We start from the raw sequence: 24,311 nt of genomic DNA on the forward strand, positions 1-24,311 counted from the left end.
GGAGGGCAGAGGACAACTTGCAGGAGTCAGTTCTCTCCTTCCACTATGTGGGTCACAGAGATTGAATTCATGTTGCCAGGCTTGGTGGCAAGCACCTTTACCTACTGAGCCATCTTATTTTTTTTCCCCCTGAGTTTATGAAATGTTTTCACTCGTGTGAAATAACACAGACCTTCACTCAGGAATGAGCAAGTTAGGCTGGGGCTATAGTTTAGTACTTGGACTGACTACATATCCTCATCACGTCCTATCAGGTGAGGTGGTGCACACCTGTAATCTCAGCAGTGCATGGGAGATGGAGGCAGGAGGACCAGGAGGTAAAAACTGTCCTCAGCTGAGCAGAGTTGGAGGCCAGCTCAGGACAAATGAGACTCTATCTCTAAACAAACGAACAAACAAATAAACAGAGTGAGACGACATGACTAAGGGACACCCTGGGAACCTCTGAGGCTTTGCTGTTCAGTCTTCTAGATTTCAAGTCTGTTACCCTGATCACCACAGGAGCTTCTTATCCAATAGAATGTGCTACCGTTCCCGTCTTTCCTAATTGCAAAGTTGGTACGAAGGCAGTCTGCTTGCTTTATTTAGGTGCCAAATGACAGGCTAATTTTGGTCCTTATGTAAAGGATGAACCCCACATCTGCCAGTTCAGACATGGACTATATTTAGGATCCCCGTCCTTCAGGGATGAACAAACAATCCAAGAGATGAAGCCAGTGATGGATACTTCTGGGTTGCCTCCTGACTTGACCTGTCCCAGAGAGGGCCAGTGGGGGAATCTGAGCATGCATTGTGGGCTAGTCAAATAGGGTTAGGGGTCTGACTTGGATGAAGAAACAGCAGCCTAAGAATGGGGCTGTTCTCAGCAAGAGGATTTAGACTGGAAGGGGTTTCAAAGGAGCATAACCCTCTACCACCTAGCCTAGGTACATCTAAACACTGTAAACTTTGTAAGCTTGAGCCTCGTGTTGTCTGTCTTTGGCACTATAGTCCCGTCCCATTTTTCAGTCTGGGCACAATCACATATAGGAGACCTTCCATTTTTAAGTCTCTCTCTCTCTCTCTCTCTCTCTCTCTCTCTCTCTCTCTCTCTCACACACACACACACACACACAAGTGTCTACATAGGTACATATATGGAAGGCAGAGGTTAACCTCTAGTGTCATTTCTTAGGAGCCACCTATCTTTGTTGAGACAGAGTCTCTCATTAACCTGGAGTCTACCATGTAGTCTTACTGGCCCAGTGAACACTAGGGAGCCCCTGTCTCTGCCTCTCCAAGTGCTGTGATTACAAGCACATGCCACATCACATACTTGTGTCCCTGTCCTGCCTGCCATCCTATAGGTTCTGGGGATGGAATTTAGGTCTTCATTCTTGCAAGGTAAGCATTTTACTGACGATGTTTTGAAGCCTGCCTTGGTTCTCTATGTAGCTTTGTCCAGGAGACTAGATCCCCTGGCCCCTGGGGCTGGCTCCTGCAGACACCTACCTCAGTGTCAGTGCCAGCCACTGGGATCAGGGCCTTCTGAAGTTCTGCTACTTGGTAGATTAAGCAGAAATCTCACAAGGGGAAGTTCTGCTTACTAAGGACATCAGAATAGTACGTGGTCCATGGAAGACACAATGTGTAAGCCTTGTTTTCATCCCACTTTACTTCTAAAATTACCTGAGAGTTTTCTGCATTCAGGTTCTTATTTTATCCCTACATTGGAACATTAGAGACCCAAGTCCTCATATGCTCTTATGACCTACTTCTCTCTCTTGTACCAAAGGCCCAGTATACTGTAAATTTTGTTTTGCAAAGTAGGTGTGCATAAGAGGGAGGAGAGGTGGCTGAGGCTATGCCTGGGCCAGATGGGAATCTGAAAAGTGAGGCCAGGCAGTGCCAGTCCTGAGAAGCAAAAGAGCCTGGCTGGCTGGGTCACTGTTTGCCTTTGATAGCAAGACTGTTTCTAGACTCCTTCTCCCAACACTGAATGCTGACCTCTAACTATTCTTTTGAAGCTCAAGAGGTTGCAATGGTGACCAAAGGAAAACATACATTCATTCATTCATTCATTCATTTCCTTGTGTTGGGGATGGACTCTATGGCTTCTCGTATGCTCCTGCTGAGTTACACTCCTTACCCGGAAAGCCCACATCGAAATTTTACTTGCCTCTATATCCGAGAAGCATTATGGCTAACTAGCACCACTCAGAGACTCAGACTTCCCTACAGTCCAGGTAGGCCTGGAGAAGGAGAGGAAGGTAGAGTTGTTTTGCCACTGGCTATACCTGCAGTAAGAGGCAGGATAAGTCAGCACTGGTTCTAAACTCAGTATACCATCCTGGTTGCTTTCCATGAGTACAAGGGAAGCCACTGTTTAGAAACCAATCTGACTCTCTTTCAAGGGCTCTGGGCATGGCTCAGTGGTAAAGCACCCGCCTAGAATCCCCCAGCAAGGAGAAGAGGTGTGGCTCAGTCCCTAATACAACACATAAATAAGGAAGCCTGTGAGGAAGCTGGTGAGCTGTGTCCTCTGGTCACACGTGCTCCTTGAACATTAATGAGGCAGCATCAACGGTGTCCTACAGGAAGAGAGAACAGCATGCTTTCACCACCTTCCTTCCCTCTGTGCTCTAAGGAGGCATCTGAACTAGCTGCTTCTTGTGCATTCAGGCTTCCTCCCTATCTGAAGCATTTTGTTGCAGGGTCCCATCACCTTTCATGGACCAGAGACAACCTGGCAAATCTTTGCCCACATGTGCCACACAATAGCCCAAATCTAGAAATTCCCTCTTTGGCTTCAGAATGGAGGGAGAATCCCTATAATATGCTACATTTAATAAAATAAAAATGATCCAAGGTAGGCTGCCAACCAGAAAAAGAGACCTGAATGGGCCACCAAGTTGATGGCCCACAGGCTAACATTCCAGGCAGTGGCTATGTGTGGAATCTTTTCAGTTCACTCATGGATTTTCAGGTCTTTTTCTTTGTGTATGAGTATGTCACATGTATTTGCAGAGCCAGAGGACAATCATGGGTACTGATGCTCACCTGTTTTTTGTTTTCTTTAAACAGAATCTTTCCTTGACCTAGCACTCAGGGACCCTGTTGTCTCTGCCTTCCCAGCACTGGGATTTACAAGCATGCACCAGCACACGTGGCTTTGTACATGGATTCTGGGGATTGGACTAGGGTCCTCATGTTTGTATGGAATGATCTTTACTGACTGAAAACCCGGAGTTTTCCTTTTCCCTTTGATCTGTTAAATGAGGTTATGTGCAATGTATTATACTGGTTTTACACAAACCTCAGTTACATGAATGAATGCAGCCAGATTCCTTCTGTGGGGATAGAACCAGTTGCTCTCATGATATTCTTGGAGCAAAGAGAAGGAAAAATGTAACTTGAGTCTAGTGTACCCACAAGGTCCTACCTACTCTATTCAGCCTTATACAATTTTCTGAGGCTGCCACTGACCCTCTGTCACCTCTTTTGTCCAGTCAAATGCTAAGAACTGACTGCTTAGTCAAGGACAGACTGTATCAGAATCCCACTGTTGGGCCGGAGACGAGAAACTCCTGGGATAGGGCTTCCCAGCAGCTCATGCAAGTGCCACGATGCACACCATAATGGCATTGGCTACCATGCTGTGAGAAACTGCCAAGGGCCTCACCAGCATAGCTGTGGTTGTCACAGCAGGGTGGGGTAAGCAGGACTACCCATTCTAGAGCCAGCCTGAAGCAGCTGTCCCCTCTAAGGGACAGCTGACACTCTGTTGATGGACAGTGGCGCCATGGAGCTGCGTGATTCTTCATAGGTGGGCAGGACTTGGAAGCCGCTCTTCCTGACCACCCAGTGTGCTGGGAAAAAGCTGAGTGCTCTGTGCCTAATCTATGGAAAATGGGCCATCATTTCACTTGTATACTCTGACAAGATCTGCCAGAAGCCAGCATGAAAGGCACAGGCAGAACACCTTGTTAGTTTCAGTCATGAAAGGCTCCCGTATCAACAAGTTCCCAAGCTGAGGGCACAGGCAGCTCTCACTGCAGCCCTCCAGGATGCCACAATTTCTGTGATGAATGTCATCATGAGAGGGTCCCTTCTGTCTCTTCAGAGCTACCCCTCATCTCTCTCCTTCTCTAGTGGCTGAAAAATAAACCAGCTCAAGCAACTGTGCAGGAGAAGTTAGTTTTAAGAAGTAAAAAGGAAGTATTATATAGGATTAGCAGATCATAACTAGTGTGTGTGCTTCCTTAACTCTGAGAATCCACATCAAAAAAAAAAAAAGGCTGGGTGCCATGGTACATGTTGTAATCCTTTTTTTTTTAAATTGGTTTTTCGAGACAGGGTTTCTCTGTATAGCCCTGGCTGTCCTGGAACTCACTCTGTAGACCAGGCTGGCCTCAAACTCAGAAATCCGCCTGCCTCTGCCTCCCGAGTGCTGGGATTAAAGACGTGCGCCACCACCGCCCGGCGCATGTTGTAATCCTAGCATTGGGAAGGTGGAACTGTCTGGTTAGCTGGACTAGCCCAGTTGGTGAGCCCCAGAGTTTGCTGAAAGACCCTGTCTGAAAAGGTTGACAACTCCAGAAGAATGATATCCAAGGTTGATCTTAGCACGCACACACACAGACACACATGTCACCATAGGGTGACACTGGTTGTTCAAAATGACATTACATTTCTTTTGTGCCTCAAGGTTCAGATGATATCTGGTGATGATATAAAGGGCCACAGCCACTAAGGCAGTTGGAACCTGAGTCTCCTCATCAGAGAGACTGGGGTATATGGCTGTCACTAAGGACCAGCATGGATGAGAACTCCTGGTCCTACTGTCTCTTATTCCTGAGAGATTTGTGGGGTGCTGGACACGGACCCAGGGCTACGTGCATACTAGGCAGGAATTCTACCAACCAAACTGCAACCCCAGCTCCTGGGTGGGGATTCTTTGGCAAGGAGAAGGGTTCCCAAGCCAGAACTTTGCTCTTTGCCAAGCACAGAGTCCCCTGTTTAGGCCCCTAAGCTCTGCAATGACCCAGGAAACCTTACTGAAGGTACAACTGGCCAAGTAGATATGGAAGGCAGGTCCTTTCACATTTCTGCATCCTAGGAAGGAAAGCGTGTCCACCACTGTCCAGAGCCGAGCAGGCCATGCTGCATACCTCTAGGCACAGCTGTCAGGGATCCATGAGGGACAGAGAATATTTCTCAGTTGGGGACCTCTGGGGTGAGTTCCATAGTATCTATGGCAAAATCAGAATTTTATGGGACTCTCTGAATCAGAGTTCTTTAGAGAAAACAATGATGAAAGCTGTCAGAGGTTCTAGAATTTTCTAGAGTCATTTATCACAAGGATTTACAAATCCTACCATTACAGAATCGTTTCAGTTTTGGGGGATGAGGATGGACCTCAGTTGATAAAGCCCTGGGCTCAATCCCTAGTACCACATGCACTGGGTGCAGTGGTGCACACCTGTCGTCCCAGCGCTCAGGAGGGGTGGGCAGAAATTCAGGGTTATCTTTGGCTACCTAGTGAGTTTGAGGCCAGCTGGGGTTGTATGAGACCCTGTCTTGGAGGGGAAAAAAGGAGGGCATTCATAAGATGGCTCAGTGGGTAAGATGCTTTCCATTAAACTTGAGTTCAATTTCTGGGACCCACAGTGTGGAAAGAAACAATTTCCACAAGTTGTCCTCTGATTTTGACACACATGCTGTCACACACACACACACACACACACACACACACACACACACACACACTCACACACACACACAATGCTGAGGGACACTCAGTGTTATATTTAGGAGTGAAAGGCTTTCATCAAGAAAGCTCTACCATGACAAGCTTGGGATCTGACTTCTCAGTGAAGCAGGAGGCCAGGACAGTTTACTACATAAACATCCACAGAAGTGCATCACAACCAACTTGGCCACATTCCTTCCTAAATCCTGAGTGTGAGCTGGGGGAAAAAGAGTGCTGGTAATTTCCTCTGAATTTGTCCAATATGGACCAAACTAAATCCATGAAATCCTCAGGGGATTTCAACGGCCTTCAAGTCACTGTTGTACCCGAACCCACCCCCTACCCGCGCGCGCGCGCGCGCGTGCGTGCGTGCGTGCGTGCGTGCGTGCGTGCGTGTGTGTGTGTGTGTGTGTGTGTGAGAGAGAGAGGGGGGGGGGAGAGACACTGGCTGAGTAGGGGTGGAGGAGGGAGAGGGAGAGAGTGTGTTTGGGATCTTGCAGCAGCAGCTACTGCTAAAGCTGCCCAGCTGTTCCCCTCCAAGCACATGTGTCCCCTCCTCAGCCTTCTGGCAAGCTGACAGGCTTTGCACTCGTTCCTCACTTAGCTTTGTTTGTGTTTTCAATGAATCAATGGAATACGGAGACTAATCAACATGTTTAGAAAAGTAGAGAAAAGAAAAAGGAACAGCTCACGCTGCTGGCTGCTCCTGGGAGCTGGGAGAAAAAGCGGGGCTGACTGTGAGCTCAGTGCAGGGAGGCAGTGCTGAGAGCCTGGAGCAATGGCTGTGGTCAGGGCAGGCATGCATGTAGGTAGTGTGGCCAGGGACCTCAGGACATAGAGAAAAGGACTGTCAGATACTTCTGAGACATTTCCAGTCTTTGAGATCAGTAGGAAGTGGCTGGAGCTTCTTGGTCCACATCTACACTCCTCCAAAACCCTCACTAAGTATCCATTGAATTTCACCCTAGCTTTTTCTGGGGACTGCTCTGTTTTGGCTACTCTATTCTGGTGCTCCAATCTCCCCAGTCCCCTTATTCAAAGGTTACCCAGGTCTTCCACCAGATGAAAGTGATGTCCCTTAACATGACTACTGGGACAGTGATGTTAGTGCCTTGTCTCTGCTGCTAAAATGGGATCCCTGATCCTGAAATCTGCCTCCAATAGACCCCAGCCTCAAACACAGAGCTTCATACTTACAAAACAATGAAGGGATCCAGTAAAGGCATGAATTTTAGCAGCATTGCTCCTGTCAACCTTTGGACTGCCATCAGAAAGCAAGTTCAGAGTTTGCAAGCAGGACACTATTCTCATTCTCTTTTTACTGTCATGCCAACTCTATGTGTAATGGCTATAACCTAGGGATAGCCTCAATGCAATACAAACTTTGGTATAACCACACCATAGGAATACTACCCAGGCAGGAAAATAAATGACTATTGCTACATATAAGGTCAGTGGATCTCAAGGACAATCTACCTAATAGAAGAAGCCAATTCTCAAAAGCCATTTCTTATCTGATTCTGCTTACACAACAGCCTCAGAGTGCAGTATGGCAAAGTGGGAGAGGCCACTGTTTGCTGTGGCTAGGAATAGTACACTTACTCCCAGACCCCAGATTTCCAGAGCAGTGGAGCTAGCAATAAACACAAGTGGCTAGTTACCTGAGCTCACACAGCCCTGCTGGAGGGGGTCCTGCAGAGACGCCACGGAGTGGAGGACTGTGGAAAAAAAAGACACTGTTACTCAGGAAACAGGGCTTGGAGCTTCCCAACTGCACAAAAGAAAAGGGAATAAGCAGGAGTCCAGGGGGGGAGGCTGCCTGTGCTCAAGCTGAGGGCCAGGATGCTGAGTTGGAATGAGGGTTGCACAAATAAATCTATAATGTGTCAGAGCCCTGGATTCGAGGTAGCAGAAGCCTCTGCCCATGACACTTTCTTCTGAAGTCACTCTGGCGAGATTTCCTTCTCAGTTCTCTAGTGCAAGTACTTGACCTTTATCTATATTTATATATAAACAGCATTTTCTTAATCAGTACCCAATTTTCTGCTGCTTATAAAATTAGCCAGGCTCATCCTCTTTACTCCTAAAATCTTAGGAGCCAGGTATGGGGGTACATGCCTGTCTTTTCATCACTTGGGAGGCTAAGGCAGGAGGATTGTGGGCTCAAGGTCAGCTTTGGCTACACAGTGAGTCTGAGGCTAGTCTGGGCTACATAGTGAGTTTGAGGTTAGTCTCAGAAATATAAAAAGACTCTATCTTACCACTCCCCTTACCCCAATAAAAACCAACAACAATAACAACACCATCCTCCCCCTGAATCCAAAAGCCAGCTCATGGATGGAGCTATCCCTGCCAGGCCTCTGCAGAGGGCGGCCAGCTATCCTCACCTGGCCCTTGCTGTTGCCCTTGCACTGGCAGAACACCTTGGCCCAGCTCTCCATTCAGCCAGAGCTGCATCCGGATGAAGGGTTCTCGGCCTTTCTGGGTCAGTTTGCTCCATGGTTTTGGCCTTGAAAGCATGTCGCTGACACTGCCCTGGGACAGGCCCAGTACCTGGAGAAGCAAAGGAAGAAAGGCAGCTGTCAGTTTCCAGAAATCAGCATGATGCTGCATGGTGCCCCAGAGATGTACGTGTGGCCCTGTGCGTAATGGAGGAGATGAAGCACATGGGAGGATTCTTTTCTTCTGAGCACAAAACCATAGCCTAGACAATTTGCAGAGATAAGCTTTTCCAGATTTCTGATAGGATAAAGTCCTAGGACAGGGCTCTGGACAAAAGAAATTATTATAATCACATCTTCTACTGGGAATGTGGCTTAGCAACTACCTAAAGTCCCCCAGTGAGGGGCTGGTATGTGGCTCAGTGGTAGAGGCCCTGCCTAGAATCCCCCAGTGAGGGGCTGGGGATATGCCTAACCTATGCAAGGACCTGGGTTTCATTCCCAGCATGATCAAAAACAAAAGAGAGAAAGTATAGTCTTAGCTCTTATTGGAAAGGGGTATGAAGGTGTTGGCTTTCTCCAGGGTCTTGGTCCTGCAGAAGCTGCAAGGTTGTCATCTTGAAAACTGAGGAACAAACATTGCAGAGCATCTTCCTTTTTGCTTGGGGTTATCAGAAGAGGCTGGGATACTGGAATCAGAGTGCACAGGAATTGGGATACTGGAGGGGCACAGAAAGCAGGCTCCTGTGCGGACACAGGGCTAAAGGGGCATTTGCAAAGGGTCACTCTCTCTGACTGTAGCCTGCTTACAGGTTGAGGAGAAGAAAGCTGGTGAGGACAGGGAGTCAGTGCGGGAGCAGCACTGGGCTGCAGACGACCGACCACTTGCATCCATACACTTAGGCTGCTGCCTCTCACATATGGCCATACATATGTATGGGCACAAACACCCCCCAGGGCGCAGATGTAGCCCAGAGATATTTAGGGGCCTCATCCCATCACTCTGCAAAGCTTTCCAGTTCCAGAATAAGCAGCACTCATGGGCCAAACAAATTCAACGTTATTAAGTCTGCTAAATTTAAGGTGGGAGCACAAAATGTCTATTTAAATGTTCACAAATTTTATTTTTACAATGCTAAACTAGAAATTCTCCAGGGACTTTCAATTCACATCCTCATGTCTACTCACCCCCATTACTTCTTGAAAAATTGGGGCAAAGAGGTCATAAACAGACCATTGAGTTCAAGGCTAACTAAGATGAGTCAGAAGGACTGGTGGGAAAGGATAGGTAATAGCTACTGCTCATCCACTTCCTGTGTCATCTCAGGAAGGGAGCGCTCCTCTTTATAGTCAGCAATTCATGGCTTAATCTCTAATGATATAGGTTATTATGTTTATTTTAGATTTTACAGGCATGGTAAATCCTGTTATCCTGAATCTGCCACCAGATAGGTCTAGAAGCTCATCCATAAATGATTACACTTTCACAAGCCAGGGAAAGATGATGTGAAGCTGTGAGCGGGTCTCTGGGGGCCTCACAGGGTCGAGAAAGGAAAAACTAGGAGCTAAACAGCAGCACACGCCCGTGACTATAGCATGTGGGAGGCACAGGTAGGATTCATGCTAGTGTGAAGCCAGCCTGGGCTATACAGGGAGTTTCAGGTCGGCAGGACTACATAGGTAGGGAGACCCTGCCTCAAAAAATAAGAACATAAACAAAAACAAGCCCCTCCTAAAATAATTAAGTGAAATAAACAAACACAAACAGAAAAATCAAACAGAATCACCGTGGAGCAGTTCTGCTCTGTGCAGTGCTTCACTCCCATGTGCGCTTTGGTTCTCAGAAGGCTGGCCATCCCCTGTGCAGCCTGATCCAGTCAGACCTTTGAGGGCCAAAATGGCCTGTAGAGGTGCTCTCTGTTCCATGTGCCCTGCCAGCTTGCTACACGCAGTCAACACTCCTGGATCTACGTGTCCTTATGTGTTAAACGTTCATTTTACCAGCTACCACACAGGGCAGCTGAGACACACAGGATAGCACAGAGTGGTGGACAAGCCCCCATGCTGGGCTGTGCACAATGGGACTCAGCAGACAGAGCTAGGGGGCTAGGACACTTGCCAGTGGCCTCTAGAATTTTGGGAGTTGGTGACATTTAATATTCCTATGATGGTTGTATTGTACAGGGTGGACACTTGGTCCCCATTCCCAAGAATAGATGGGAAGCCATGCCTGTCCCCAACAGTGAAGTCTCTTACCTTCTCCCCAAAGATCCTCTGGCAAATGCCGTTCTTGGCCAGCTTCTCTTTGACCTGCCGAGTGAGCTCGATAGTGTCCACTTCCTGATACATGTAGACCTCGTACTGCTCAGGAGTCAGCGGGGGCACTGAAGGCTTGGCTGGCTTCGCCATGGGCACAATTGGGGAAGAGGGCAGAGGGCTATTCTGGGGTGTCTCACTGCGGCTGGCTCCAGTGAGGCTCAGCTCTGAGCTCTGGGAGTATGGGGACTCAGCGCTTGGCCACTCTTTCCAGTACTCTGCGGATGCTGAGGGTCCCTGAAGCTGGCTGCGCTCAGCCCGAGGCTGGCTGCTGCCTGCCCTTTCTTTCCCGCTTGCAGTTGTTTCATCGGCCTTGGTCTCTTCGGAAGAAGTGAGGTTTCTTCTTTCAGGCTGTATAGGGCTCCACCAGGGATCCTTCCAGGTGCTGCCACGGACTAGCTCACTCTTCATCGGCCTCAGCACTCCCTGGGCAGCATCAGCTGATCCTGGTGGGTCCAGTGTGGGTACATCCTGAGCCTCTTTTTTGAGAGCTGGGGCACTGGGCAAGGCTGCGGTACTGGTCTCAGGTGCTGCAGGGGTTTTCTTCAGGGAGATAGCAAGAGGCGGGTAAGTGGACACAGTAGACATGGGTGAGGCAGACAGGTGCTTGGGGGTGAGGATGGTGAGGTCGGGCTGGGACAGTGGTGCTGGCTTTAAGGCAGGGTCAAGGGCAGCCTGCTGGGCCTCCATTTCCCGGCGGGCCTGCTGTAGGATGGAGCGGATGGCATCGTCAGAGTTCCCACTGCTGGACGTGGAAGATGTCTGGACTGGCTCAGCTGTGGGGAACACACACAGGGTAAAGTTATGATAGGTGGCCCTGGCAGCTATGTGCTTCATGCCACCTTGTTAGAGCAGGGAACACAAAGGACTGACACTGCTGCTCAGTGGCCTTTGTCACAGCAGCTGGCTTTCTGGAGGGTGATTGGTGGGGACACGCCTTGCTCCTACCCTGGCTTTCTTTTTTATTAAAGAAAATTATGGCTATTAATTTTACGTGTATAATATGTGAGCTCACGTGTGCTGTGCTGGAGTCAGTTCTCTTCTACCATATGGGTGCCAGAGATCAAACTTAGGCTGTCAGTTGAGGTGGCAAGGACCTTCCTTAGCTTACTGAGCCATATTTCTGTAGCTCTTTCTTTTGTGTTTGTGTGCGTGCACATGCATGCACACATACATGCATGCATATAAACATACATGTGCTACAGAGCTCCTGTGGAGGCTAGAAGACAACTTTGGGTATTGGTCCTTGTCTTTCTAAGTTGTTTGGGATAGTCTCTTTGTTGTTGAATTAACTAGGCTTTCTGGCCTGTGAGATTCTGGAGGTCCCCCTGTTCCCATCCATATCCCTAAGGGTCAGGGTTACAGATCTTTCTGCTGTTAATGTAGGTTCTGGTGATCCAACCTCAGGTCTTCAAACCATTTGACCCACTGAGCCATCTCCCTAGATCCACTTGGACTTCTTTCCTGGAGAATTTTAAGCTAAAATACTAATTCTCATGAGCCATATACCCATCCATCCTTCTCTTGGTTTTGCCAAAATTGGGAAGCATAACTTCTGTTAATGATTTCCAGAAGTATCTGAGGGACCAAAGACAGTCTCTTCTAATGCTCAGGAGGCAGAAGCAGGAGGATCATGAGTTCAAGCTATATAGCAAGACTCTATCTGAAGTACAAAAACTAAAGCAACTGCCCTGACCCCACGAAAGAGGAAGCACAAGTCTAGATAGCCGTTCCCTCAATATCCCCTAATGTGTGGAATCATACTCAGGGTCACTTTGGAGAGGAGAGGAGAGGGGAGGGGAGAGGAGGGGAGGGAAGGGGAGGGGAGGAGAGGAGAGAAAAAGAATGTAATTCCTGCTGACTAGAACACTCATGATCATTTTTATAATTAGGTCTGAAGGCAGTTCTTTAGGAAGTAGAAGCCCTACCGGTTTTCTGCACTTGTAGTTCCCTCTTGGCTTGTTCCAGGATGGACTTGATGGCTTCATCAGAACCAGTCTCAGATGCTCGGATCCGGGTAGTGATGTTACCTGTAGGGAGAAGTCACAGCGATGACATCACAGCCAGATCTCAAGTGGAAAACCAGCGCCGCACCAAGACATTCTGACACAGGTCCCCTGGGTGAGGCTGACGACTGACTGAAAGTGGGCATGGTCTCCCACTCATCCCTAATTGCTGCAAATGTGATCTCATGGTGTGGATGTGGTATGGATGTGGGACATGCCTGGAAGGTTTCTTGCTGAACCTGTATCAAAGTCATGGTCACTGTGTTGGCAGAATAGGCTTTCTTAACCCCCCCCCCCCCCCCCGACAGGGTTTCTCTGTATAGCCCTGGCTGTCCGGGAACTCACTTTGTAGATCAGGCTGGCCTCAAACTCAGAAATCTGCCTGCCTCTGCCTCCCGAGTGCTGGGATTAAAGGTGTGCGCCACCACTGCCCGGCCAGAATAGGCTTTCTTACCATCTGAACTAAAATATGCCCATGGAGTTAGTACAGAGGGGCAACCAGTCATTTAGTCATTCCAAAGCTTTGTTTTGGAACCACATTCAGGTGCTGTACATTTATTTTTCCTAAAAATAAACATGGAAAGGTGGCAAACGGTGAAAGGTTGAGCCTGACTCCTCTGTGTGTATGTGGGGGGGGGGGGGGAATTGAATGTAGGGCCATAGGCATGCCAGGCAATTACTCTATTGCTAAGCCATGCCACAGTTCCTTACTTGGAGACTCTAGTACCACTCTTGTACCACTGAGCCATACCCTAGCCTCTCACGGGGGATCATAGGCAGGTGCTTTACCCACTGAGCAGTGTCCCTTCACTAGGACCATTTAGATAAGTGATCTACCACTGAGACTTAGCTAACATTCCTAGCCCTAGGTGAGACAATCCTGGATCACTCACTGGGATATGCCAGGTGAAAAGAGAGGAGGGGGAGGGGAAATGTCAACCTTTCTAGATTTATGACTATATAATGTGTGTTTTTTTTTAAATTTATCAATAAGGAAAAAAAACCTGTTGAGTTCCTGAGTACCCTAAGGACACAAATGTATTCTTGTGGTCACATGGCAGTACTCTGCATAGTAGATAATGGATTCAGATGCCCTTAAGGTACTAGGACTCATGGGTTGGGCCCAGATTTTTGTGGAGGCCATCCAGACATTGTAATTGTTCTCTGCCTTTCTCAGTAGACATTTAATAATGAGGATACCTTGGGAAGGAACCACTTTAAAGAGCATGGTAAAGTCGGCTTACCAATACCTGTGGAAGAACCAGCCTTGTTTGGAATCTGTCCACATTATGAGATTTCTGAGATATTTCAGAGTTAAAAATATGAGGAAGCAGCAATATCTGGTTTGACATGGTTACCTGATTGTTCTCAGAGCACAACTGTTCTGTCAGCTGCTTCTGAGAAAACAGGCATGGTGTCCTTGGAATCTGACCTAGGACTGATACTTCGGGAACTAACCTTGGCTACCTACAGCTTGTCTAGCTTTGGCAGCTCAAGAGGGGAGAGGCTGGGCGCCTTTGAACCCGTGCTTTGTTTTATACTTACTAGCTGTTTTTCACACCAGGTTCCAGGCCAGAATTACAATGCACAGTTTTAACCCAAATACACAGCTAAGGACATGCTGCTTCCTAGGTTACTGACTGCAAAGAGAAAACCTGCCTGAGACATACCTTCAGACCCATTTCTTCGTTTCGGTACTTCCTGAAAGAGTCTGTTCAGGCTCTGGCCTGGATTCTCTGTTGAAAAACAAGTGCGGTAAGAACAAAACAATCAGGGGGATGGTGGCGTCGACAACATGGGCTGTGTGACATGAGAGCTGAGCCGCCTGCTTCTAAAGAAAGGGCTCAAGGCTTCCTGTGCAACATGGGGGCTCCTAGAACCTTCTTACAGGCACTGGGTCTACTGTAGGAGGAGAGCCAACTAAACTCACTGCTAGGAAGGGCAATAGGAGGGAGAGGTGTTTGCCTGCCAGTCAAGGCTAGAGCTCACATTGATCATCCAAAGACATCCAGTTTCAGGTAACATCACCAAAGCGGGTGCCACACTCTCGGTGTGTGCCACACTCTTGGTGGACACTCACTGTCTGATCCTCATCTCCTATCTGAGTTTTAGTCTAAATTTTAGGGTGCTTCAGTTGTGACTGAAAACAGTGTCCCTTGTGTCACTGTTCACTCAGCTCAGGGACCCCTGGTTCTTAAGGTGGAAGAAATTATTTACACTGTGGGAGTGTCTGACTTTCTATTCAGGGTGTGGTGGGAAGGGGGATTAAATGAAACTCATGTGACTTATTGAAGGCAGGCATGTTTTGTTTGTGGTGCTATAAAAATAAAAAAAAACCCCACTAATTGGACATAAATGATGCAAGATCTGTTCTCGTCTAAGGGGAAGGAGGCAGAGGACAGCTTGGACAGACAGGCTCCCTCCACAGAGCCAGTGCCTTGTGGGCATTACAGCTGTCTGTGCTGTTGGGACAGAGTTGGATGGCACCCGAGGAGCTGCTCTTGGAAGGAAGCCAGCACCTGATGCCAAGTGGACCCAAGAATGCTAAACCTGTCAGACGACATGCATGACCTAACTCCCTCTAACTAAAGACAGAGCTCTGAGATACTGAGTTTACTGAGCACAAGGTGCTGACCACACTTTCCAAGGTCAGAGTTCCCAAAGCTAATGGTTTCTAGCTCCGCTGGCTGATCCTTGAACTCTGGGTAGGGTAGTACTGAAGAACACTTTACCTGATGTGATGTACAAATGTCTCATCACACGCACAAATACACACATGCACACAGCACTGCGCCAGGCACACATGGACATGTCTCACCTCTCTGTCTGCCTTGGATGCTACGGAGTGCCAGGATGTTCTGCTCATCAGACAGGAACTGCTTCATCTTGTGGAATGGCTCCTTGCCACGGACAGTCAGCTTGTTCCAGGGCTTGGGCCGGGCCAGGATCTCGCTCACAGAGCCTTGCGACAGTCCCAGGACGTAATGTCCGAAGATGCGCTGGCCAATGTTGTGCTTGATGAGCTGCTCTTTGACCTGCCGGGCGATCTCTGCGGTATCAATTTCCTCGCCCTCTGAGATGCTCCCAGCACTTTCTGATTGGCTGGGAGATGGGGCCATGCCATTTACATCTGGGCTTTGTTGTAATGGACTTGGGGAAGATATGGAGTTTGTGCTGTAAGGACCTGTTGAAAAAATGGTGCTTGTGCTTCCGGCTTCCTGCATGGCCTTGGAGTAGAAGGACTGCATTAGCTGTCGCTGGAGAAGAGAGTTTAGTGCAAACTTTCCTGTAGAAGCCAGGGGTAGGCTGGGGCTGGCCAGGTTTGAGCTGAAAAAGTCTTGACTTAACCCCGCTGGTGAGAAGTGGTGTGTACCGTTAGTATTGGAAACCTGTTCCCCCGTGTTGCGGGGCAACTGAGGAGGAGGGGAGGCCGGCAAGGGTCCCGGGCGCCGACTCTCAGGCTGGTCTCTCCCTTTTCTCCTGGCTGACCCTACAAGGAAGGGCAAACAGAATGCATTATGGGGGATTCAAAAGGGAAAAAAAACCAAGACCAGAATGCAAAGTGTGCCCCACAAAAAAAGTGCAGATTTTTCTTTTCAATTTTTTTTTTTTAAAACAAGGGCCAAAGTGGTGTGTTGGTTTGTTTTTCGATTGAATTTGTGAATCAGCCAAACAAGGCCCCCCAAAACAAGCCACATGCATTCGTGTTTGCACCTTTCTTGTACGTTGCAGCCGGGAGAATTCCCTTGACAAAGGTTCCGGTAACACACACGGGAAAGAGCTGACAGATCTTGGGGCTTCTAGCATCGCAGTGACCTCCAAGGACCCTGCCTGACCAGCAAACACTGACACTTGGGGACCCACAGGGTCGCTCACACTACATGCTCCAAGGCAGACGTACCCATTAAAACCCCTTGATCGAAGGCGCACACATTTTAAGAACTGGAGTCGAGATAACAGTTACACACTTTGACCAGCTGCTAAATCCAAAAGCAGTCAGTGACTCCACCATTTTAGGATGAGCAAATGAGAGGCTAAGGATGGGAGAGGGACAGTGCCCCCAAAGAAAACCGTACGGAGAAAGAAAAGCACCACTGGAGGGCCGGCGACCTCTCAAAGCATACCCTGGAGAGTCCCAGAGGAAGGCCATGCTTGTTTTTACCTCTGGCCTGTTCACAGCACAACCAGGAAAAGATCAGAAAGCCAACATCCTCAGGTTGTCCCTTTTGGGACTTTTCAATAAGGTACCTAGCCAACCTCTGCCAATTTGCTGTGGCGCGCACACACATTTTGCTGCAGGACAGGGTGGGGCAGAGCAGTGTGGGAGGGGGACACCAAACACTCAGGGTTAGTTCAACAAGTTTTGGTCACCCAGCGGCGCTCCCATCATGCACACACAAACCCAGACGCAAGGTTCACCCTCCTGGTCCTCGACCCCTGAAAGGGAACCAAGCACAATGTGTGTGGCGCCCATCCACCTACCGCTCAGGTCACTGTTGGAGATGCGCAGCGTGGCATTCTCGGACTGCAGCGAGCGGTTCTTCTCCAGGAGTAAAACCTCCAGGGGCTTGGTAGAGTCCTGCACAGGGCAGAGCAGGGGTCACCATGCGGCCACCTTGAACCCACCTGCTCCTCAGCTCAGCTTTCCTGACTCTGCTACATGTGTCATTGACTTGACTTCCTCAAGGGAAAAAAACCTCAAGTTCTTTACAAAAACGACTTAGCTGAGATTTTAGACTTATGATTATTCTTTCCCCAATTTTTCATGTATGTGTAGATATGTGTGGTGTCTATATGTGTATATACACATGCATGTGTGTTCACATGCATGTTGAGACCCTAGGGTTGATCTTAGCCATTATCCTCTTACTTATTCACTGAGGCAGGGTCTCTCAATCAAACTTGGAGCTGGCTGATACGGCTAGTATTACGAGCAGCTTGCTGGGCAAGAGACAGTTTGTCCTGTCTCTTCCTTCCAAGGCTAGAATTACAGGTGGGCCATCACCATACCTAGCACTAGTTCTGGGGGTCTGAACTCCTAACCTTGGACACGACAGGTGCTTTAATTGCTGAGCCACCATTCTAGGTGACAATTATTTTCTATTGATACCTGAATATCTTTTGGCAATAGGATAAGCTGCTCACTCTGCCCAAAAGCAACGAGGAATCTGTCTTTGTTTGATTTTTGTCCACCATGATGATGCTAGTTGCCTTCTAGATAGTGGGAACAAGACTACACTCATGATGTAGCTTTTAAACATTTTAGAAAACTTTTCTTTGGTTTTGCTTTGTTGCCTAGGTTAGCCTTAGAGTACTGGGCTCAAGTGATCTTCCTGCTGCAGTCTCCCAGTATCAGGCCTACAGATGCACCATCACTTCTGGCTTCATGATTTATATAAACAAATTGTGTATATGTGAAACATGGTCTCACATAGTCTAAGCCAGCCTTGGACTTGCTACGTAACCTAGGGTGGCCCTGAGTTCCAGGTCTTCTAGCCTCTATTCCTGAGTGCCAGTATTACAGGTATGTGCCACCATGCATGGCTGGAGATGTATTTTTATCTGTGTTTTCAGTCAGCGTCCCCAGAGCTAACTGAGAAGCTTGGCAAACACTAGTCTCTGTCTTTACTGAGATGATTTGCTTTCACTTGGTTAAGTCTTGTTATTGCTTTTAAAGATGGTCTCATAGACCCAAGGCTAGCTTCAAATGAACTAAGTAGCCAAGGTTGACCTTGAACTTTTGTCCATCTGTCTCTACAAAGCCCTGGGACTATAGCCCCATGCAACCTTGCCCCATATATTCTATCAGTGCTGGAGATGAAACCAGGGCTTCATGATACTAGGCCAGTACCTTACGCACAGAGTTCAAGGCCCAGCAAGGATCAATTCATCCCTTCGCCCTTCTTGGTTTTCTTTTTATTAGCATTTTTTAAAAATATTCTCATGGAATATTGAAGCTAGCCTCAGACTCCTGCCCCCTTTGCCTTCACCCCCCCGAGTGCTGGCTTAACAGGTGAATACTGCCAGGCTCAGTTAGTGACATGCTCTTGAGGAAGGACTTGGAGGCTGTAATCGAGGCCCTCTCTTATCAATGTGGAGATGCAGGCCCCAGAGGCCAGCAGTGACCAACATCTGCTGCCACTACTCTGAGGGCAAAGTGAGCTGGTGATATACCTGTGTCCCTGCTCCCTCCGATGGTGCAAACTCCATGGACTTCAGGGTGCTGAAAAAGGCAAGATATGTGGTTATTTTCAACCTCTCCATTTACTAGTGGCCTGTCAATAGTCATTAACGCTCTGAATCCTGTTCTGCAGGCAGTGGGGAACTGACAACTTTAACAACTTCCCTGGCAGGAACTGAATTTGATAATGCCTCTAAGAAGAACCAGTCTTCAACTAGCAGTTGGTTAGCAAAAGTTCTTTTCGCCTAGCATGTAAATCATTCCATATGAAGTCACACCAGGTCTGCTCAAACTCATTTTACAGTGTAATACAGATATCACATTGTTGCAAGCTGAATGGATTTGTAAAGCTTATAGAAATGGAGAGTTCTATGAAGGGAAGGCAGAAGGAGAGGAATTCATCACCATGGCCACTACTCATGTGTTCTCTGGGAACTGGCACTTGCTTAGGAATGAGTAAAGAGACAGGAACAGGTCAGAATCAGGAGGCAGACCTGTGCAGCCCCAGATGTGGTGAGGGCCAAGAGTATTGTTTCGCTGTCTCCCTAGCAAGTGATGTAGGCTGTGTCCAGATCACTGGGCTCTGGGCTGTCTGAACAAGCCAGGAGCTACAAACATATCAGGCTCATGGATCTCTTGTGCTGTCTCTGTATCTGTGTGCTCATGTATGTGAACACGGGCGATGTCGTGTGTCTCCTTTAGACTGGCTGGTCAGTGAGGCAGGGATCCTCCTGACGCTGCTTCCCTAGTACTCAGATTACAGACAGGCACATACTGCGCTGCCTAGTATTTTATGTGGCTGCCAGGGATGGCCTTCAGGCCCTCAGGTTTATACAGTGGCATTGTGTAAGTACCACCCCCTGAGTCCCCTTATGAAAAGGGATGAAATGAGTCTGTGGGGCTCTGAGCAGGTGTCATGCAGATGAAGATTGGATGGTAAGATGACTCAGGGGGTAAAGGCGCCTGCTGCCAAGCCTTATAACATAGTTCAACCCTCAGGACCCACATAATAAAAACACTAAAAGCTGTCCAGACTTTCATACATGTGCAGCTATGCTCACAATAAATAATTGTCAATAATTAATAAAAAGTATTTTAAAAAAACCAGTTGGGTGTGGTAGCACATTCCTTTAATCCCAGAACTTGGGAGGCAGAGACAAGTGGATCTCTAAGTTACAGGCCAGTTTGGTCTAAATAGTGAGTTGAATCACATGTCACCCAAGAGGAGCAGCAGTGGAAACATGAGCATTGGGAGCCTGTAGATGCAGAGCATGATGACTTAGGAGTGGGGCCAGATAGACAATGGGAAAAGAGGTGAGGGTCAGCATGCAGCTGTAATGCACTCAACTGAAGGCACACAGGCTGGAGTTCAGATTCTCAAAGATGGGGTCTGGCCGTGGGCTAAGTGGGTGGGAGAGATGGGGTAGAGCCAAGGATTGCACAATAGTGGTTTGTTTTGTCTTGCTTGTTGGGACAAAATCTTGAACCATCAGCTGGCCTTGAATTGACCATGTGGCTCAATGATCCTGAACTTCTGGTCCTCCTGACTCTACCGCCAGAGTTCTGGTATTATATGTCAACATGCACTTGCTCCACACTGGCTCAAAACTAAAAGGTTCAGTTTCTTCTGTCCTTTTTTTGTTGAAACAGCATCTTGCTTATATAGCCCATGCTGACCTTGGACTCAAAATCTTTTGTCTCTGGTTTCTGAGAGCTGGTATTACAGATCAGCACCACCATACCATGCACCTAGCTTATCTCTAATTCCTCATTCATTCATTCTCTCACCTATTTATTGATTTACTTATTGATGTACATGTGGAGTGTGGGCACACATAGTTTTCTCCTTCTTTAGTGAGTTCTGGTGATGGAACTCGGTTGTCAGACTGAGCTATCTCACTGGCCCTTCTTTGGTTTTTGAGGGAAAAGAAGGGTGAATGAGGAAGCTATGGACAGACAAGCCAATGTATGTCACTTAGCTAAGAAATTGGGATTGGCAATACAGAGATTATGAGGACAGGAATGGCAGTGTGTGTGTGTGTGTGTGTGTGTGTGTATGTGGGGGGTGCTTAGGGGTTTGTTTAAGGAGCAGCTGATAGTGAAGGGGTTAAAGGGTAAGGAAGGGTGAGAAATGAGGGGAAAAGAGGGCGAGAGGAGGGGAGGGGAAGGAAAGGGAGAGAAGAGAGAGCCCGAGATGTCCTAGGGATGGAGGCAGAGGGGAGCAGTGTAGGAGACTCAGCATAAGTCTGAAGGAGGTCACAAGCAGGCAAAAGAAGGATGGGGTTTATAGAAAAAAACACTGTGGGGGGCTGGCTTGACTCAGAAGAAAGTGAGGGTATCTGTAAAAGTGAAAGTGCATCAGGAAGGGAGGGACACAGGCTGGGTGGAGGGGTTCCTATGGATGGATACACAAGAGGGGACCCAAGCCCCGATAGGGTTAGAATCACCTAGGAGGCATAATTCTGTCCATGTATGAGGGAGTTTCTAGACTGGCTAAACTCAGGTGGGAAGAGCCATCATTAATATGGGTGGCTGGGACCTGAACTGAATAAGAAGGAGACAGTGAGCCGAGCACCAGCATCCATTGCTCTTTGCCTCCGAACTGAGGATGCCATGTGTCGGCACGTCATGCGTCTGCCACTGTCCTTTCCTGAGGTGATGCACTGTACCTGCAAGCAATGAGTCCAGATAAACCTCTCTCTCTTCCTTCCTAAAGTTGCTTTAGTTAGGGATTTTTCTCATAGCACCCATAAAGGGAACGAATATGGAGGGATTCCAGGTAAAAATGAAAGGAATAAGGCATCTACATGGTACAGCTGGGGTGGGGGATGAGAGAGGCCAAGAAGGGCCCTAAGTGGCATTTGGATGTTGACTACAGATCATAGTGTAAAGACGGGCAACTGCAGGGGCCACTCTCAAAATTGACTTCTCTTGCAAGACTAGAGGGTAAAGCCAAGAGGTAGCTGGAGATAGCTGGGTAGTGATAAAGGGGGAGCCCTGTGCACTGCACATGGGGGTGCAGGATAGGGCCAGTGATCCGGGACTTCCATGAACTAAGGGAAAGAGGAGGACAGGACAGGGTTTGAGAGCTCAGTCCCAGAAGGAGGAGTCAGAAGTAGAAGGGCTTTCAGATGCAGGCTTTTGTACTGAGGAAGGCTGGCTTCTGGCATGGAATGTTATCTGGAAGAAGGCCTTCGGTCCTGAGTACAGGGCCCTGTGCTGTGAAGCCTGAGCGTTCAATGGTTTCCTTCCTTTACTCTGTTTCTGCTTGGGGGATTTATACTTGAGAAACAAGCTCAGACTGTACAATTGCCCTAGTAGCAGCAATTGCTCTGACTCCATGCATGCTGGAATACTTTAAACACACAGTCTCATAAAATCCAAAGAAGGCTGGAATGAGACTCAGTGGGTAGACTGCTCTCTTGGTATTCATAAGGCTTTGGCTGAATGGCAGCCCTAGCACAGCCTTAACCAGATGTGGTGGTACAGAGCTCAAATCCCAGCATTTGGGAGGATCAGAAGTTCAAGATCATCCTTGGTTATATATGGAGTTTCAGGCCAGTCTAGGTTACATGAGACCCGACCACAAAGCCAGTCAGCCATCCAGCCAACCAACCAAGCACCCAACGAACCAAGCAGCCAGCCAAGTAAAAAAAAGAAGAGACTGTAAGTGACTTGAGTGAGAACAGTCAAAGTCCTGGTGCTCTGGGTTTGGGTACCACTTTGCACTCATCAGTAGACAGTCTTAGAAGGCCCCATGCTTCGCTATACTCACTTCAGCTCTTTCTTCACTTCTTCATAGTCAGCCTGGCCTTTGAGTTTTTCTTCCAGTTGCTGGAAACAGAAGGTTTTATTAATAGCCACATCTTAAAGGAAGTTGTCAGATTTCACTGATGACAATCCCTATAAGCAATCCTGTATTCAGGGAGCCAACACTGTGGAAGCCAACTTTTCCTTTCTGTTTCTATGACCTGATGAGAGTGTACATGTGTGCATGCACGCTCATGGAAACACAACCAGAGGTTTTAGTGTAAAACTCAGTGAGAGTAGAAGGGAAAAGCTTCACAAAGGTAGAAAAATCCCACTGTGTATAAAATGCCAGTAAATGGAAGCACAGCCTGGGTCCTAACACTTGAAAGGCATCATGTGGTTTTTGAACAAATGTGTTTGACTGCCTGGAGAGTACAGGTAAAACTGCAGTTTTGGTGGAAGCTGCCCACAGCTATTCAAAGGAGGGTAAACAAACACCAGGAAGCAAGCATGGTCACTGGGAGACTTAGACATTAGGGCCTAGGGAGTAGAGCCAGTTCCACTGTGTGGCTCACTGAAAGCTGCTTCATTCTTGTGGGAATGACTCTGGCTGATAATGACTGGTCCCACTGTCTTCTGTGGCATTACAGTATATTTCTAGGGTGATAATATGCTTAAGTGTTCCAGAATATTCTTTAAGCTTGCAGGATACATCCATGACTCTATGGCTATTTTTACACTGATGGTTTTCCTGGGCTTGGGCGGTAAGTCTCAGGTATTTTCTTCCAAGGCCTGTTTTTTTCTTTGAGGCCTTGGGGAGACGGGGCCACTCCAGGTAAACCGCGAGTCTGCAAGGCAAGAATCTGGTGAGTCAGCATGTTTCCAAGGTTGAGCTGAACAACTTTAAGAGTCGCAGCAGCTAGCATCTTACTATCTATGGAGCCTCTAGGTATCTCTTTAGGTTCTAGTTGAGACCAATGGAGAAAATTCTAGAACCTGGGGAGAGAGGCTTAATTGCTTGGTCCCTCAGCCTCGAAACTCCTTTGTATCAGAACCTATCCAGAGTTCCAAGTAGACCGTTGCTTTGTCTCATCCACTCAGCTCATTTTCTTCCATTGCCTCTGCTGACACATTTCTTGTGTATTTCAACTGCATAAAATTGCTCCACCACGTTCCCTTTTAAATATCTCTTGCTAACTTTATAAATTATAATGGTTTTCTCAGGGATAATCAAATGGAGGGTGGTAGGCACTCATTTTCCTATAAAAGACTCTCAGAAGGTGTTTGGGAAGAAGTGATTATTTCATTCCGTTCCCTACAGTCATAGCAGGAAGCACCGCCCACCCTTGCTAAGTATTATCTGCAGTGTTTTGATGAGGCCAGATGTGAACACACGTCAGGTCACCTCCAGAGAATGGCAGAAGGCAGGGAGGAAGGCAGAGGGAGGGGCTGAGATGGAGTATGTCAGCCTAAAAAGGCCAAGCAGCATGAGCTCCAGCCTGTTTCTTAGAAGCCAGACATGTTTGGGGCAGTTAGGATATTTCTGCTGCATCAAATGACAGGGGCAACAGGGGGCTAAAGCTGTCACACGAGGGAGGAACTGGTGGAAGACACCACTAAGCCTCCCAAGTCTGAGATTCTTGCTACTGCCAAGAGTATACACTGGGCTTTACCCTGTGATGGGGCCGATAAAAAAAGAGGGCTGGAAAAATAACTCAGTTGGCAGAGTGATTGCTTAGCATTCCTGAAGCCCCGGGCTCCAAATCCTGCAGCACACAAACTAGTCATGGCTGTATACACGTGTAATCCCAGGATGCAGAGAGAGGGGGCGCAAGCTAAAGTGCCTGCTCAGTCACATAACTAGTCTGAGGCTACTATGCGCTACG

General features: G+C 47.9%; 1 protein-coding gene across 22 annotated transcripts in view; it reads right to left on the reverse strand.

Annotated features, from left to right (window-relative positions):
- Positions 1 to 24,311, reverse strand: part of Cux1 (cut-like homeobox 1) — a 319,456-nt gene that overhangs the window by 49,196 nt on the left and 245,949 nt on the right. For 6 of the 22 annotated variants that reach the window (XM_030254115.1, NM_198602.3, NM_001291238.1 and 3 more), the window contains exons 12-14: positions 22,451 to 22,509; positions 18,669 to 18,717; positions 16,977 to 17,073 (exon numbers count right to left, since the gene is read on the reverse strand). In XM_030254115.1, the coding sequence (XP_030109975.1) occupies positions 16,977 to 17,073; positions 18,669 to 18,717; positions 22,451 to 22,509 (205 nt within the window). Of the gene's footprint in view, positions 1 to 7,392; positions 7,450 to 8,118; positions 8,285 to 10,428; positions 11,265 to 12,416; positions 12,519 to 14,164; positions 14,231 to 15,312; positions 15,985 to 16,976; positions 17,074 to 18,668; positions 18,718 to 22,450; positions 22,510 to 24,311 lie in introns of all 22 variants that reach the window. The other 16 variants (XM_030254109.1, XM_006504352.3, XM_006504350.4 and 13 more) reach the window with 4 other exon arrangements.

This window comes from Mus musculus, chromosome 5 (genome assembly GCF_000001635.26).
Source record: "Mus musculus strain C57BL/6J chromosome 5, GRCm38.p6 C57BL/6J".
Lineage (NCBI taxonomy): Eukaryota > Metazoa > Chordata > Mammalia > Rodentia > Muridae > Mus > Mus musculus.